The 15,327-nt window shown below is 51.0% G+C and overlaps 1 protein-coding gene across 3 annotated transcripts in view; it reads left to right on the forward strand.

Annotated features, from left to right (window-relative positions):
- The window catches only part of PDE3A (phosphodiesterase 3A), a 298,794-nt gene that overhangs the window by 246,513 nt on the left and 36,954 nt on the right, over nt 1-15,327 (forward strand). For all 3 annotated transcript variants that reach the window (XM_029052392.1, XM_029052378.2, XM_029052387.2), the window contains exons 7-8: nt 2,700-2,785; nt 11,804-11,955. In XM_029052392.1, coding sequence (XP_028908225.1) covers nt 2,700-2,785; nt 11,804-11,955 — 238 coding nt within the window. The remainder of the gene's footprint in view (nt 1-2,699; nt 2,786-11,803; nt 11,956-15,327) is intronic.

Below are 15,327 nucleotides of genomic sequence, written 5' to 3' on the forward strand. Positions count from 1 at the left end.
TGCGAGTTTTCGTCACAGTTCAGTTCATTAGTTATGCGTCGCTGAGCAGGATCCTCGGGGCGATGAAATGTGCCGTAGGAGTTGAGATGATTCCCCAGGAGAAACGCACCCGCTGCCCAGAAAGATCAGCCTGTTTATTCCCACTGACCTACTTAGTCACCGGTAGGACTCCCCGCCTAAAGTTTAAGCATCTTTAGGGTAGGGGGCCATGCTGCGTACCCAGGAGATTTTAAGCTCCTTGAAGGCAGGGATTCTGTCTGCTATTGTCCTCTCCCAGGCACTCGGTACAGTGTTCTTCACACAGTAGACTGGAAGCTCTCTGAGGCCGGGATGGCACCTACTCTTGTCCGTTTCCAAGTGCTCAGTACAGTGCTCTGTACATGTAAACTGTGAGCTCCTTGAGGGCAGAGATTGGGTCTACTAAATATTGCACTCGACCGACTGCTCAGTACAGTCCTTTGCCCACAGTAGGCTTCTCGTGGGCAAGGATGGTGTCTACCTTGGTTACTCTACTCTCCCAAGTGTTTATTATTCATTATTTCGTTGTCGTATTTATTGAGCACTTACTGTGTGCAGAGCACTGTTCTAAGCGCTTGGGAGAGCGTAATGTAACAATAAACAGACATGTTCCCTACCCCCCAGGAGCTTTTGTTTGTATTAAAGTATGTCTCCCGCTCTGGACTGTAAATCTGTCATGACAGGGAATGTATCTACCACCTCTGTTGTACTCTCCCAGGTGCCTAGTACAGTGTTCTACACAAAGTAAGCGTTCAGTAAATAGCACAGATTGACATATGACCGTGCTCTGAACCCAGTAATAATGACGTCGGTATTTGTTAAGCGCTTACTATGTGCCGAGCACTGTTCTAAGCGCTGGGATAGATACAAGGTAATCGGGTTGTCCCACATGAGGCTCACAGTCTTAATCCCCATTTTACAGATGAGGGAATTGGGGCAACGAGAAGTTAAGTTCATTCATTCATTCAATAGTATTTACTGAGCGCTTACTATGTGCAGAGCACTGTACTAAGCGCTTGGGATGAACAAGTCGGCAACAGATAGAGACAGTCCCTGCCGTTTGACGGGCTTACGGTCTAATCGGGGGAGACGGACAGACGAGAACAATGGCGATAAACAGCGTCAAGGGGAAGAACATCTCGTAAAAACAATGGCAACTAAATAGAATCAAGGCGATGTACAATTCATTAACAAAATAAATAGGGTAACGAAAATATATACAGTTGAGCGGACGAATACGGTGCGGTGGGGATGGGAAGGGAGAGGTGGAGGAGCAGAGGGAAAAGGGGAAAAAGAGGGTTTAGCTGCGGAGAGGTAAAGGGGGGGATGGCAGAGGGAGTAGAGGGGGACGAGGAGCTCAGTCTGGGAACGCCTCTCGGAGGAGGTGAGTTTTAAGTAGGGTTTTGAAGAGGGAAAGAGAATCAGTTTGGCGGAGGTGAGGAGGGAGGGCGTTCCGGGACCGCGGGAGGACGTGACCCGGGGGTCGGCGGCGGGACGGGCGAGACCGAGGGACGGTGAGGAGGTGGGCGGCGGAGGAGCGGAGCGTGCGGGGTGGGCGGTAGAAAGAGAGAAGGGAGGAGAGGTAGGAAGGGGCAAGGTGACGGAGAGCCTCGAAGCCTAGAGTGAGGAGTTTTTGTTTGGAGCGGAGGTCGATAGGCAACCACTGGAGTTGTTTAAGAAGGGGAGTGACATGCCCAGATCGTTTCTGCAGGAAGATGAGCCGGGCAGCGGAGTGAAGAATAGACCGGAGCGGGGCGAGAGAGGAGGAAGGGAGGTCAGAGAGAAGGCTGACACGGTAGTCTAGCCGGGATATAACGAGAGCCCGTAACAGTAAGGTAGCCATTTGGGTGGAGAGGAAAGGGCGCATCTCGGTGATATTGTAGAGGTGAAACCGGCAGGTCTCGGTAACAGATAGGATGCATGGGGTGAACGAGAGAGACGAGTCAAGGATGACACCGAGATTGCGGGCCCGAGAGACGGGAAGGACCGTCGTGCTATCCACGGTGATAGAGAAGTCTGGGAGAGGACCGGGTTTGGGAGGGAAGATGAGGAGCTCGGTCTCGCTCACGTTGAGTTTTAGTTGGCGGGCCGACATCCAGGTGGAGACGTCCTGGAGGCGGGAGGAGATGCGAGCCTGAAGGGAGGGGGAGAGGACAGGGGCGGAGATGTAGAGGACAGGGGCGGAGAAGTTAAGTGACTCGCCCAAAGTCACACAGCTGACAAGTGGCGGAGCCGGGATTAGAACCCATGACCTCTGACTCCTAAGCCCGTGCTCTTTCCACTGAGCCACGCTGCAGAGTATACTTGGAAATGCCTATCAGGGCAAACTGGGACCAACTTAATCCTTTCTTGTGGCTTCTAATCGCCACGTGGGACAACCTGATCACCTCGTATCCCCCCCACAGTGCTTAGAACGATGCTTTGCACATAGTAAGCGGTTAACAAATACTAGCATTATTATTATCGTTATTATTACGGCTATTCTCAGCCTTCAGCTTGTCAATTTTACGCTCTCCAGGAAGCAAGGCCCTATGAAGATCTGAGGTGGCGGGGGGGGATCTCCTTTCTGGGCGAAGGGCAGTGGCACTCTGGATAAAGATTCCTGTTTTCCTGGGAAAGGCATGTTTCCGGAAAGGGGAGGAAATTGCCACGTACTGACCTCATGCTCCTGTGTTTCTCAGCTGTGGAAGACCTTTTAGCCAAGGCAACACTACGGACGCGCAGTTGGAGAGGAACACTTCAGGGATTTCTTCCCCGGGCAGGACAGGTGAGTCCCGGGAGGGCGTGAGGGGTTTGGAGTCAGCCCGGAAGGGCTAGTTGGTGGCCAACGGAGATCCACGAGACGAGGAGAGCAGGCCTCCGTGGCCAGGATTTCTCGGGGCCACTCCGAGGGGCAAACTGCCGTGAAAGAGAAGGAGCGTGGATTAGTGGAAAGAGCACGGGCCATGAGTTCTCATCTTGGCTCCAACACTTGTCTGCTGTGTGACCTTGGTCAAAACACTTTTCTGTGCCTCAGTTACCTCATCTGTAAAAGTGGGATTAAAAGAATGAGCCTCACGTGAGACAACCTGATTGCCCTATATCGACCCCAGCACGTAGAATAATGCTTGGCACGTAGTAAACGCTTAAAAAATAAAATTGTTATTATCATTATTATGAAAGAAGCAGCACGGCCTAGTGGATAGAGCACGGGCCTGAGAATCAGAAGGACCTGGCTTCTAATCTCAGCTCTCCCACTTGTCTGCCGGGTGACCTTGGGCAAAACACTTCGATAACGTTGGTATTTGTTAAGCGCTTACTATGTGCCGAGCACTGTTCTAAGCACTGGGGTAGACGCGGGAATCAGGTTGTCCCACGTGGGGCTCACAGTCTTAATCCCCATTTTACAGATGAGGTAACTGAGGCACCGAGAAGTGAAGTGACTTGCCCATAGTCACACAAGCTGACAAGCGGCCGAGCCGGGATTTGAACCCGTGACCTCTGACTCCAAAGCCCGTGCTCTTTCCACTGAGCCACGCTGCTTCTCTGGGCCTCAGTTCCCGCATCTGTAAAATAATAATAATAATAATGTTGGTATTTGTTAAGCGCTTACTATGTGCAGAGCACCGGGGTAGATACAGGGTAATCAGGTTGTCCCACCTGAGGCTCATTCTTTTAATCCCACTTTTACAGATGAGGTAACTGAGGCACAGAGAAGTTAAGTGACCTGGCCACAGTCACCCAGCTGACAAGAGGCAGAGCTGGGATTCGAACCCATGACCTCGGACTCCCAAGCCCGGGCTCCTTCCACTGAGCCACGCTACTTCCCAATAGGGATATAAAATAGGGATTAAGACTGCGAGCCCCATGTGGGACATGCACTGTGTCCAATCTGATCAACTTGTATCTACCCCAGCGCTTAGAACAGTGCTTGACCCGAGTAGGCGCTTAAGAATAATAATAATAAGGTTGGTATCTGTTAAGCGCTTACTATGTGCCGAGCACTGTTCTAAGCGCTGGGGTAGACACAGGGGAATCAGGTTGGCCCACGTGGGGGTCACAGTCTTAATCCCCACTTTACAGATGAGGTCACTGAGGCACCGAGAAGTTAAGTGACTTGCCCAAAGTCACACAGCTGACAGGTGGCCGAGCCGGGATTCGAGAAGCGGCATGGTTTAGTGGAAAGAGCACGGGCTTGGGAGTCAGAGGTCGCGGGTTTTAATCCCACCTTAGACACCTTTCTGCTGTGTGACCTTGAGCAAGCCACTTCTCTGGGCCTCAGTTCCCTCATCTGTAAAATGGGAATTAAGACTGTGAGCCCTATGTGGGAAAACCTGCTTACCTTATATCTACCTCAGTGCTTAGAACATTGCTTGGCACATAGTAAGCGCTTAAGAAATACCATTATTCTTCTTAGATTAAGACTGTGAGTCTTATGTGGGAAAACCTGCTTACCTTGTCTACCCCAGTGCTTGGAACATTGCTTGGCACCTAGTAAGCGCTTAAAAATACCGTTCTTCTTCTTCTTATTCATTAAGTACCATAAAAAATAAAAGTAGGGAACATCTCCAAAGTGCCCTGGGGGAGGAGGCAGACAGGGGACACTGAGGAGAAACCGAGGCCTGTTGGGATCGAATTCCTTCCTACTGTCCTCTCACGGGCTGGGGGCGAGGAACCTGGGGAGTAAGGAGGGACAGAGGCAGGCTTCTCTTCTCTGCTCGGCCTCCTTCCCGTTGGATTGGAACTCGGTGCAGAAAGAACCACTTTGCTCTCCCGAACTCCAACCGGTCTCCACGCCCCCCAGTCCGATTTTGGAAGTTTTTCAGCTCGTAGAATGGAAACTCCACGTGCCACGGGGTAATGATCACCTCACTGCACGTGTGCGAGTGCATATATCAGAGAAGCAGCGTGGCTCAGTGGAAGGAGCCCGGGCTTGGGAGTCGGAGGTCGTGGGTGCAAATCCCGGCCCAGCCACTTGTCAGCTGTGTGATTTTGGGCAAGTCACTTAACCTCTCGGGGCCTCGGTTACGCCATCTGTAAAATGGGAATTAAGACTCTGAGCCCCACGTGGGACAACTTGATCACCTTGTATCCTCCCCGGTGCTTGGAACGGTGCTTTGCACATATAGTAAGTGCTTAAATGCCATCATTATTATTATTATTGTTATATCATATGCACATGTGCAAAGGTATTTAAATGTTTACACACACGACCATGAAAGGCTATGCAGGCACACTCTTTTATGGCATTTGCTAAAAGTTTACTATGTGCCGGGCTCTGTATTAGACCGCAAATTCATTGCGGGCAGGGAATGTGTCGGTTATAGTGTTATAGCGTACTCTCCCAGACGTTTATTAAAGCGGGAAGCAGAGCGGCTCAATGGACTGAGCCCCGGCTTGGGAGTTAGAGGGCGTGGGTTCCAATTCCGACACCGCCACTCGTCGGCTGTGTGACTTTGGGCAAGTCACTTAACCTCTCTGCGCCTCAGTTACCTCATCTGTAAAATGGGGATGAAGACTGTGAGCCCCACGTAGGGCAACCTGATCACCTAGTATCCCCCCCCAGCGCTTAGAACAGTGCTTGTCACATAGTAAGCACTTAATAAGCACCAAAAAAACCAAATGCTTCATAGCTTAATCCAGAGTTCTGCACACAGTAAGTGCACGATAAATACTGAATGACTACTAAGTGCCGGGATATATACAAGGTAATCGGGTTGGACACAGTGACTGTCCCACATGGGGCTCCCAGGCTTAATCCCCATTTTACAGATGAGGGAACTGAGGCACCGAGAAGTGAAGTGACTTGCCCGAGGTCGCACAGCAGACAAGTGGCTGAGACAGGATTAGGAGCCAGGTCCTTCTGACTCCCAGGCCCGTGCCCTAACCACTAGGCCATGCTGCTTCTCTGTGGGCATGTCTGTCTCATATTGTCCTGGTCCCAGAATCCGAGGTCCAGCTTCAGGTGAGCGGGCACTCCCTGATGCGCAGAATTTTCCTCTGCCGTCCGTCACTCTGTTCTCTGGAGTTTTCCGCGGAGGGAAGTGCCGTGGCCGGCCCCGGACGGGAGCTTGTCCGCTGCGGCCTAGGCCCTGGTCCTGCTCCTTGAGCCTGCACCCTGAGCCTGACCGCGTTTTTATAGAGAAGCAGCGTGGCTCAGTGGAAAGAGCACGGGTTCAGGAGTCAGAGGTCATGAGTTCTAATCCCAGCTCCGCCACTAGTCAGCCGTTTGACTTTGGGCAAGTCACTTAACTTCTCCGGGCCTCAGTTCCCTCGTCTGTAAAATGGGGATGAAGACTGTGAGCCTCACGTGGGACCACCTGATTACCCTGTACCTACCCCAGCGCTTAGAACGGTGCTCGGCACATGGTAAGCGCTTAACAGATGCCAACATTATTATTATTACACAAAAGTCTATGGTCAGGGAAATTTCCTCACTTTTTCAGCCAGGGCCCTGGTGGGAGCCACCTTCTCCAAGGGGACCGGTTGCGGGGACGGCCAACGTAGCTCCCAGCTGCCCAAGTCCCGGGATTCCAGAGCGGCAGTCATTCATTCATTCATTCAATGGTATTTATTGAGCGCTTACTAGGTGCAGAGCACTGTACTAAGCGCTTGGAATGGACAAATCGGCAACAGATAGAGACGGTCCCTGCCCTCTGACGGGCTCACGGTCTAATCGGGGGAGACGGACAGACAAGGACAATGGCGATAAATAGAGTCAAGGGGAAGAACAGCTCATTAAAACAGTGGCAAATAAATAGAAGCAGGGTGATGTACATCTCATTAAACAAAATAAATAGGGTGATGAAGATATGTACAGTCTAACAAGGTCTCACGTCCCGCCCCCGGTGTGAGGGAGCAGCCAGTCGGGGGCCTCGACGTCTGCTCCTAAAGTTAATATCCTTGGCTTCGTCTCCTGAGCCTGCCGCCCCAGGCTACCACCGAGGTGGAATCAAACACGGCCGCCCCGGGTGCCATCCAACAAGGCCCTCCCCGTTGACATCCAACGTGGCCACCTTTGGTGGAATCCTTTTTGGGGGGAGTTGTCCCAGCTGACGTCCAACATGGCCGCCCTCAGGGAGCTCTAACACGACCGTCCCTGGAACTCTGGGGAAGCTGTGGGCTCGTTTAAAGAGATAAAGGTCTTTGTATAGCACTTACTACGTGCCAAGCCCTGTGTGAGCAGCCGGGCAGGTCCAAGATAATCAGATTAGAAAATGGCTCTGTCCCACTCGGGACTCACGGTCTAATCGCAGCGTGGCTCAGTGAAAAGAGCCCGGGCTTGGGAGCCTGAGATCGTGGGTTCTAATCCCGGCTCCGCCACTAATCGGCCGTGTGACTTTGGGCCAGTCACTTCACTTCCCCGTGCCTCAGTTCCCTCATCCTTAAAATGGGGATGAGGTCTGTGAGCCCCACGTGGGACATCCTGATGACCTTGTATCTCCCCAAGAGCTTAGAAGAGTGCTTGGCCCACAGTAAGCACTTAACAGATACCATCATCAGTAATGGGTCAATCAGGGATTAGCATTTCTTGAGCATCAGTTACGCCTTCCACCGGCAGCTGAATTTGTAGGCCCAAGACCCATCTTCAGGAAGGAAGAAAGATAGACAGCAGGGACTTGGATCAGGTTTCTCATCCCCATTTTATAGGTGAGGAAACTGAGGCCAGAGAGCCTTACTTACCTGCTCTAGGTCCCCCCCAGTAGGCCAGTGTCAGAGCCTGGTTCTCCCGATTCCCAGTCCCCTGTTCTTTCCGGAGAAGGACTAGTGTGGCCTAGGGTTCTAATCCCGCCTCTGCCACTTGTCAGCTGCGTGACGCTGGGCAAGTCACTTAACTTCTCTGTGCTTCAGTTACCTCATCTGTAAAATGGGGATGAGGCCTGTGAGCCCCACGTGGGACAATCTGATTACCTTGCATCTACCCCAGCACTTAGAACAGTGCTTGGCACCTAATAAGCGCTTAACAAATGCCATTATTATTATTATTTTGGTGGAAAGAGCATGGACCTAAAAGTCAGAACAGCTGGGTTACCTTGCCAGCTCCACCACTCGTCTGCCCTGGGACCTTGGGCAAATCACTTAATAAGAATAATAATGATAATTATGGCATTTGTCAAGTGCCTACTGTGTGCCAGGCACTGTACAGGCACTCAAGTGGATTCGAGCAAATTCAGTTGGACACAGTCCCTGTCCCACATGGGGCTCACAGCCTCGGTCCCCGTGTTACAGATGAGGTCACTGAGGCACAGAGGAGTGAAGTGACTTGTCCAAGGACACACAGGAGAGAAGTGACGGTGCAGGGATTAGAAGCTAAGGCCTTCTAACCACAGGCTCGTGCTCTCTCCGCTAAGCTATGCTGCTCTCTTTGCTCAGTCCCCTCATCTGCAAAATGGGGATTCGGAACCTGTTTTCTCTCCTTCTTACCGAGTGAACCCCCTGTGGGACCTGATTATCTTGTATCTTCCCTAGTGCTTGGCACATAGTAAGCCCTTAACAGATACCGCTATTATTATTCTAAGCAGCGTGGCCTAGCGGATGGGGCACGGGACTGGGAGTTAGAAGGTGATGGGTTCTAATCCCTGCTCTGCCGTCTGTCTGCTGTGTGACCTTGGGCGAATCACTTCACTTCTCTGGGCCTCAGTGACCTCATCTGTAAAATGAGAATCAAGACTGTGAGCCCCATGTGGGACAGGGGCTGTTTCCAAATTAATTAGCTTGTATCTACCCCAGCGCTTAGAATTGCGCCTGGAACGTGGTGCTTAACAAATGCTATAACAAAAAATACAAGGATTTATTTTCAGTGGTACTTGCTAAGTGCCTGGCATACATAGCGCTGGAGTCAATACAAGGTTAATACAGTGCCTCCAGCGCTTAGTACAGTGCCTGGCACATAGTGCTTAAGCACTATGCTCATGGGCAAGTCACTTCACTTCTCTGTGCCTCAGTTACCTCATCTGTAAAATGGGGATTAACTGTGAGCCTCACGTGGGACAACCTGATGACCCTGTATCTACCCCAGCGCTTAGAACGGTGCTCGGCACGTAGTAAGCGCTTAACAGATACCAACATTATTAATACAATCTTTATTATTATAATCAGGTTGGACTAAGGGCCCTGTGCCACATGAGGCTAACAGTTTAAGTAGGAGGGAGTTGGATTTAATCCCCATTTCACATATGAGGAAACTGAGGCCTAGAGAATGGAAAGGAGTGGCCCGGGGTCACCCAGCGAACAAGTGGCCGAGATGGGATTAGAATCCAGGTCCTCTGCCATTTTAGCTTCAGTTTCCAGCCGAAGTCATTAGACGGCCAACCGCGTGTGCTCATTTGTTGGGAGTGGATAAGACAACACAGAGAGGGTCGTGTGAGGCAGCCTGGTCTGGTGGAACGAGCCAAGGGCCTGGAATTCGGTAGACCTGGCTTCCCATCCCGGCTCCTCCGCTTGGGCAAGTCGCTTAACTGATCCAACAGTCAGTCGTATTTATGGTAATAATGGCGGTATTTGTTAAGCGCTTACTATGGGCAGAGCACTGTTCTAAGCGCTGGGGTAGACACAAGGGAATCGGGTCGTCCCACGAGGGGCTCACAAGTCTTAATCCCCATTTTACAGATGAGGTAACCGAGGCCCAGAGAAGTGAAGTGACTTGCCCACAGTCACACAGCTGACAAGTGGTGGAGCAGGGATTCGAACCCATGACCTCGGACTCCAAAGCCTGTGCTCTTTCCACTGAGCCACGCTGCTTCTCCAGCGTTTATGGAATGCTTACCGTGTGCAGAGCACTGTACTAAAAGTGTGGGAGAGGACAATATAACATCGTCCTCACATCGAGCTGACAGTCTAACCTCTCTGAGCCTCGGCCTCCTTTATTGTAAAATGGGCATTCAATTCCTGTTGTTCTTCCCCTGTGAGCCCCATATCGAACATATGTGCAGCACAGCCTAATGAATAGAGTACAGGCCCGGGAGTCAGAAGGACCTGGATTCGAATCCCAGCTCCACCGCATGTCTGCTGGGTGACCTTGGTCAAGTTATTACATTTCTCTGGGCCTCAGTTACCTAATCCCCCTAAAATGGGGATTAAGACCGTGAGCCCCGTGTGGGACGGGGACGGTGTCCAGCTTGATTAGCTTGTATCTACCCCAGTACTTAGAGCAGTGTTTGACACATAGTAAACCCCAAATACCTCAATTATTATTATTACTGATCATCTTGCATCTACCCCAGGCCTTAGCACAGTGCTTAGCCCAAAGCAAGTTTTCCATAAATACCGTCGAGATGATTATTCTGGGAAATGGAGAATCGGGCAGTCTCACTCAGGAACCAAAGTGTCAAGGCGTTCCATGCCCCTTTCCCAGGTTTCTGCCCGTAGAATTTTCCTCGGGCGTAATTTGGGCTCCTGGTGCATGAGTGCAAGAGCAGTGGTGACTTTGTCGATTATGAAGGACACCTCTCTCCAGGTAGGAATATAAGGGCAATGGTTGCTCACAGCACTCATCTCCCCCTCCCCGTCCTAATAATGAGAATAACTGTTTCATTTATTAAGCACTTACTATGTGCCGAGCACTGTACCAAGCACTGGGACTGAGCCAAGTTATTCAGGCTAGACACAGTCGCTGTCCCCCATGGGGCTCACGGTCTCAGAGGAAGGGAGAACGGGTTTTGAATCCCCATTTTACATAAGGTACCTGAGGCCCAGAAAAGTGAAATGACTCACCCTAGGTCCCCCAGCAGGTAAATGGCAGAGCCGGGATTAGAACCCGGGTCCTCTGCTCTTTCCAGAAGCCATGCTGCCTCTTAGCCTGTTCCTGCAGAACCTGCACCCCATCTGTAATAATAATAATAGCAATAATGATGGTATCTGTTAAGCTCTTACTAGGTGTCACACACTGTTCTAAACACCGGGGAAGATACAACGTAATCAGGTTGTCCCACGTGGGCCTCACAGTCTTAATCCCCATTTTACAGATGAGATGACTGGGCACGGAGATGTTAAGCGGCTTGCTCAAGGTCACACAGCAGACAAGTGGGGGAGTCGGGATTAGAACCCACTTCCTCTGGCTCCCAAATCTGTGCTCTTGCCACTGAGCCACGCTGATTCTCTCCATAGCCAGCCTAACCCTGTGTCTCTAGTATATCTGTAATTTATTTTTGTATATTAATGTCTGCCGCTCAATCAACTTGCCCCCACCTACCTCACCTCCCTACTCTCCTATTCCACCCCAGCCCGCACACTTGGTTCCGCTAATGCCAACCTTCTCACTGGGCCTCCATCTCGTCATTCTGGCCACCAACCTCTCACCCACCTCCTTCTGGCCTGGAACGTCCTCCCCCCTCATATCAGATGGACAATTTCTTCCCCACTTCGAAGCTGAAGGCCCATCTCCTCCAAGAGGCCTTCGCTGACGACTAAACGCCCCCATATCCCCTTTTTGCATCCCCTTAATCTGCTCCCTTTATTCATTCCCCCCTCCCGGCCCCATAGCGCTTATGCCCAGATCTGTCATTTATTGAGTTCTATTAATGTCCGACACCCCTCTAGACTGTAAGCTCACTGGGAATGTATCTGTTTTATTGCTCCGCTGTAGCCTCCCAAGTGTTTATACGGTGCTCTGCACACAGTAAGCTCTCAACAGATGGGGTTGACTGACTGACCGTAAATTTGACGTGGGCTGGGATCGGGTCTCTTATATCGTTCTGTTGTTCTCACCCAAGCGCTGAGCACAGTACTCCCTACACAGTAAGTGCTCAGTAAATACCATCGACTGACTGGCTGACTGACTAAACCGCCCGGCCGCTGTCCATTGCAGATGACGCAGCGCAAGTGACCTCGGACTACGAAACCAACAACAGCGACAGCAGCGACATCGTCCAGAACGAGGACGAGGTGGAGGCCTCCAAAGAGCCGCTGAGAAAGGGGTCGCCCTGCAGCCCCTACGCCCCCGAGGCCGTCATCTTCGTGGTAACTGCGGCCCTCTCCCCCTACCCCGCGCTACCTCCGCCCGAGACCCCAGGATTTCCTCTGGGCCCATCCAACACGGCGGCCGTCGGGCGGACGCGTTCTGTCGCGCCCGTCTCTGCCCGGGTTCCATCCCCGTCCGCTCCATTGCCGGTTCCGTTTGGCCCAGTGTACGCACCCCACTAACGATAAGAATAATAGCAATTATTAATCATGGTATTTGTTAAGCACTTACTATGCGCCAAACACTTTTCTCACCGCTGGGTGAAATACAAGGTAATCAGGGTGTCCCACAGAGGTCCCACAGTCTTGATCCCCCATTTTACAGATTAGGGTAAACGAGGCACAGAGAAGTGAAGTGACTTGCCCGAGGTCATATAGCAGACCACTGGCGGAGCCGGAATTAGAACCCAGGTCCTCTGACTCCCAGGCCCGGGCTCTAGCCCCTAGGCCTCACTGGGGTAGACACAAGATCATCAAGCCGCATATAGAGCTCACGGTCTTACTCCCCAATTTACCGATGAAGTAACTGAGGCAGAGAGAAGTGAGGTGAGTTGCCCAAAGTCATATGGCAGACTAGTGGCGGAGCCAGGATTAGAACCCAGGTCCTCTGACTCCCAGGCCCGGGCCCTTTCCGGTAGGCCATGCTACTTCTCTAGGCCAGCGAGTGGTTTCTGGAAGCTGCCTCGGTGGGCCAGCTGTGCTTGGGGTCCGTCCACGTGGGCAGCTGAAATCCCCTCCCAGCCTCCGACCCCCCATCCTGGCCGCCCTCACCGCTCCCCTCATCTGGACCGACGGCTCCCTCCGAATTCCTCCCTAAACGTGGGAGCCTCAAGCCAGACCTGATCATCTGATATTTACTCCAGTGCTTAGTACAATTATTATTGTTATTATTACAATTCTTATGATCACTATTATTGTCTTTAGTAGTAGTAATAACAATGATTAACAATCCAAACTCACCTGGGAATCAAACACAAAGGGAGTTGACAGGAAGGGCCAGATGGATGGCCCAATAAATCAATCTTTGAGACTCTGACCCCGTTGTTGGGCAGTGATTGTCTCTATCTGTCGCCGAATTGTACATTTCAAACACTTAGTACAGTGCTCTGCACACAGTAGCCACTCAACAAATACGATTGAATGAATGAAACATATTTCATTCATTCATTCAGTCGTATTTGTCGAGCGCTTACTGTGCGCACAGCACTGTACTGAGTGCTCGGGAGAGTACAGTATAACAACAAGCAGTGGAAAGAGCCCGGATTTGGGAGTCAGAGGTCATGGGTTCTAATCCCGGCTCTGCCACTTGTCTGCTGTGGGACCTTGAGCAAGTCACTTCACTTCTCTGTGCCTCAGTTCCCTCATCTGTAAAATGGGGATTAAGACTGTGAGCCTCATGAGGGCAACCTGATTACCTTGTATTTACACCAACGCTTAGAACAGTTTTAGACACTCTTAGACAGTGAGCCCGTTGTTGGGCAGGGATTGTCTCTATCTGTTGCCAAATTGAACAATGCAAGCGCTTAGTACAGTGCTGTGCACACAGTAAGTGCTCAATAAATATGACTGAATGAATGAACAGTGCTTGGCACATACCATCGTTATTATTCCCTGCCCACAATGAGCTCACAGTCTAGAAGGAGAGACAGACATTAATATCCCCCGATTAGGCTGTGAGCCCGTCTTTGGGCAGGGATGGTCTCTATCTGTTGCCGATCTGTCCATTCCAAGTGCTTAGTACAGTGCTCTGCACATAGTAAGCGCTCAGTAAATAGTATTGAGTGAATGAATCAATCAGTAAATATATATATAAATAAATATGTAAATTACAGATACGTACAGATATATTCATAGGTGCTGTGGGGAAGGGAGGGTTGAAGAATGAAGGAGCAAGTAAGAGCGGAGCAGAAGGGAGTGGGAGAAGAGAAGAGGAGGGTGCAGTCGGGGACAGCGTGGCTCAGTGGAAAGAGCACGGGCTTTGGAGTCAGGGGTCTTGGGTTTGAATCCCTGCTCTGCCACTTGTCAGCTGTGTGACTGTGGGCAAGTCACTTCACTTCTCTGTGCCTCAGTTACCTCATCTGTAAAATGGGGATTAAGACTGTGAGCCCCACGTGGGACAACCTGATTCCCCTGCGTCTACCCCAGCGCTTAGAACAGTGCTCTGCACATAGTAAGCGCCTAACAAATACCAACATTATTATTATAAGGCTTCTTGGAGGAGATGTGCTTTCAATAACGTTTTGAAGTGGGGAAGAGCGATTATCTGTTTGATATTGAGTCGTTACCGTGTGCAGAGCACTGTACTAAGCACTTGAAAGAGTATTTAATAGAGTTAGTTGACACATTCCCTGCCCACAGTGAGTTTACAGTTTAGAGGGGGTGCTTACATTCTAGAGGGGAAAAGTCTTTTGGGCCCGCTGCCTGCTTTCGCCTAATCCCATTCTGATTTCTCTTTGGTCCCGGGCAGGTAGGACAGTGCTTATTTTCATGGCTACTCTAAGATCCATTCACGGGGTCTTAGCCGAAGAAGAGGGTCCCCCATCTCGGCACTCCGGAAAGCTTTGTAATAAATGGTCGGAATGTCGCACTCCGCCCTCAAAGAGATGACCTCTGGCCTGTGGGAATGATCTTTCACGGGGTCACGTGGACGGCATATTTCCACGTTCATAGCATGTCGATTGAGAATTGACAGGTGTATGATCTAGTTTAGTACTTTTTTGCGGTATTGGTTAAGTGCTTATTATGTGCCAGGCACCGTTCTAAGCGCTGGGGTAGAGACAAATTAATCAGGGTGGACGCAGTCCTTGTCCCATGTCGGTCTCACGGTCTTCATCCCCATTTTACAGATGAGGGAACTGAGGCAGAGAGAAGTGAAGTGACTCGTACAGGGTCACTCAGGAGACAGGTGGAGGAGCTGGGATTAGAACCCAGGTCCTCTGACTCCCAGGCTCAGGCTCTTTCCTCCAGGCCACACTGCTTCTTAGGCTGTATCTTCCAACACCAGATAGACACCCGACATTGAAGAACCTTCCCTAATCCCCCAACGATGTTTGACCCGGACTGTGGAGTGAAAACACACGCTCCCATAGAATTTAGTGGACTTGAGAATAATAATAATTATACTATTGGTTAAGTGCTGGCTATGTGCCAATCACTGTTCTAAGCCTTGGGGTAGCTACAAGTTAATCAGATTGGATATAATCCCTGTCCCCCATGGGGCGCACAGTCTTGATCCCCATTTACAGATGAGACAGCGGAGGCACAGAGAAGTGAAATGACTTGTCCAGGGTCACGGAGCGGACAGGCGGCGGAGTGGGGATTAGAAGCCAGGTCCTTCTGACTCCCAGGCCCGTCTCGTTCCACTAAGCCACA

This window comes from Ornithorhynchus anatinus, chromosome 2, assembly GCF_004115215.2.
Source record: "Ornithorhynchus anatinus isolate Pmale09 chromosome 2, mOrnAna1.pri.v4, whole genome shotgun sequence".
In the NCBI taxonomy this organism is placed as follows: Eukaryota; Metazoa; Chordata; class Mammalia; order Monotremata; family Ornithorhynchidae; genus Ornithorhynchus; species Ornithorhynchus anatinus.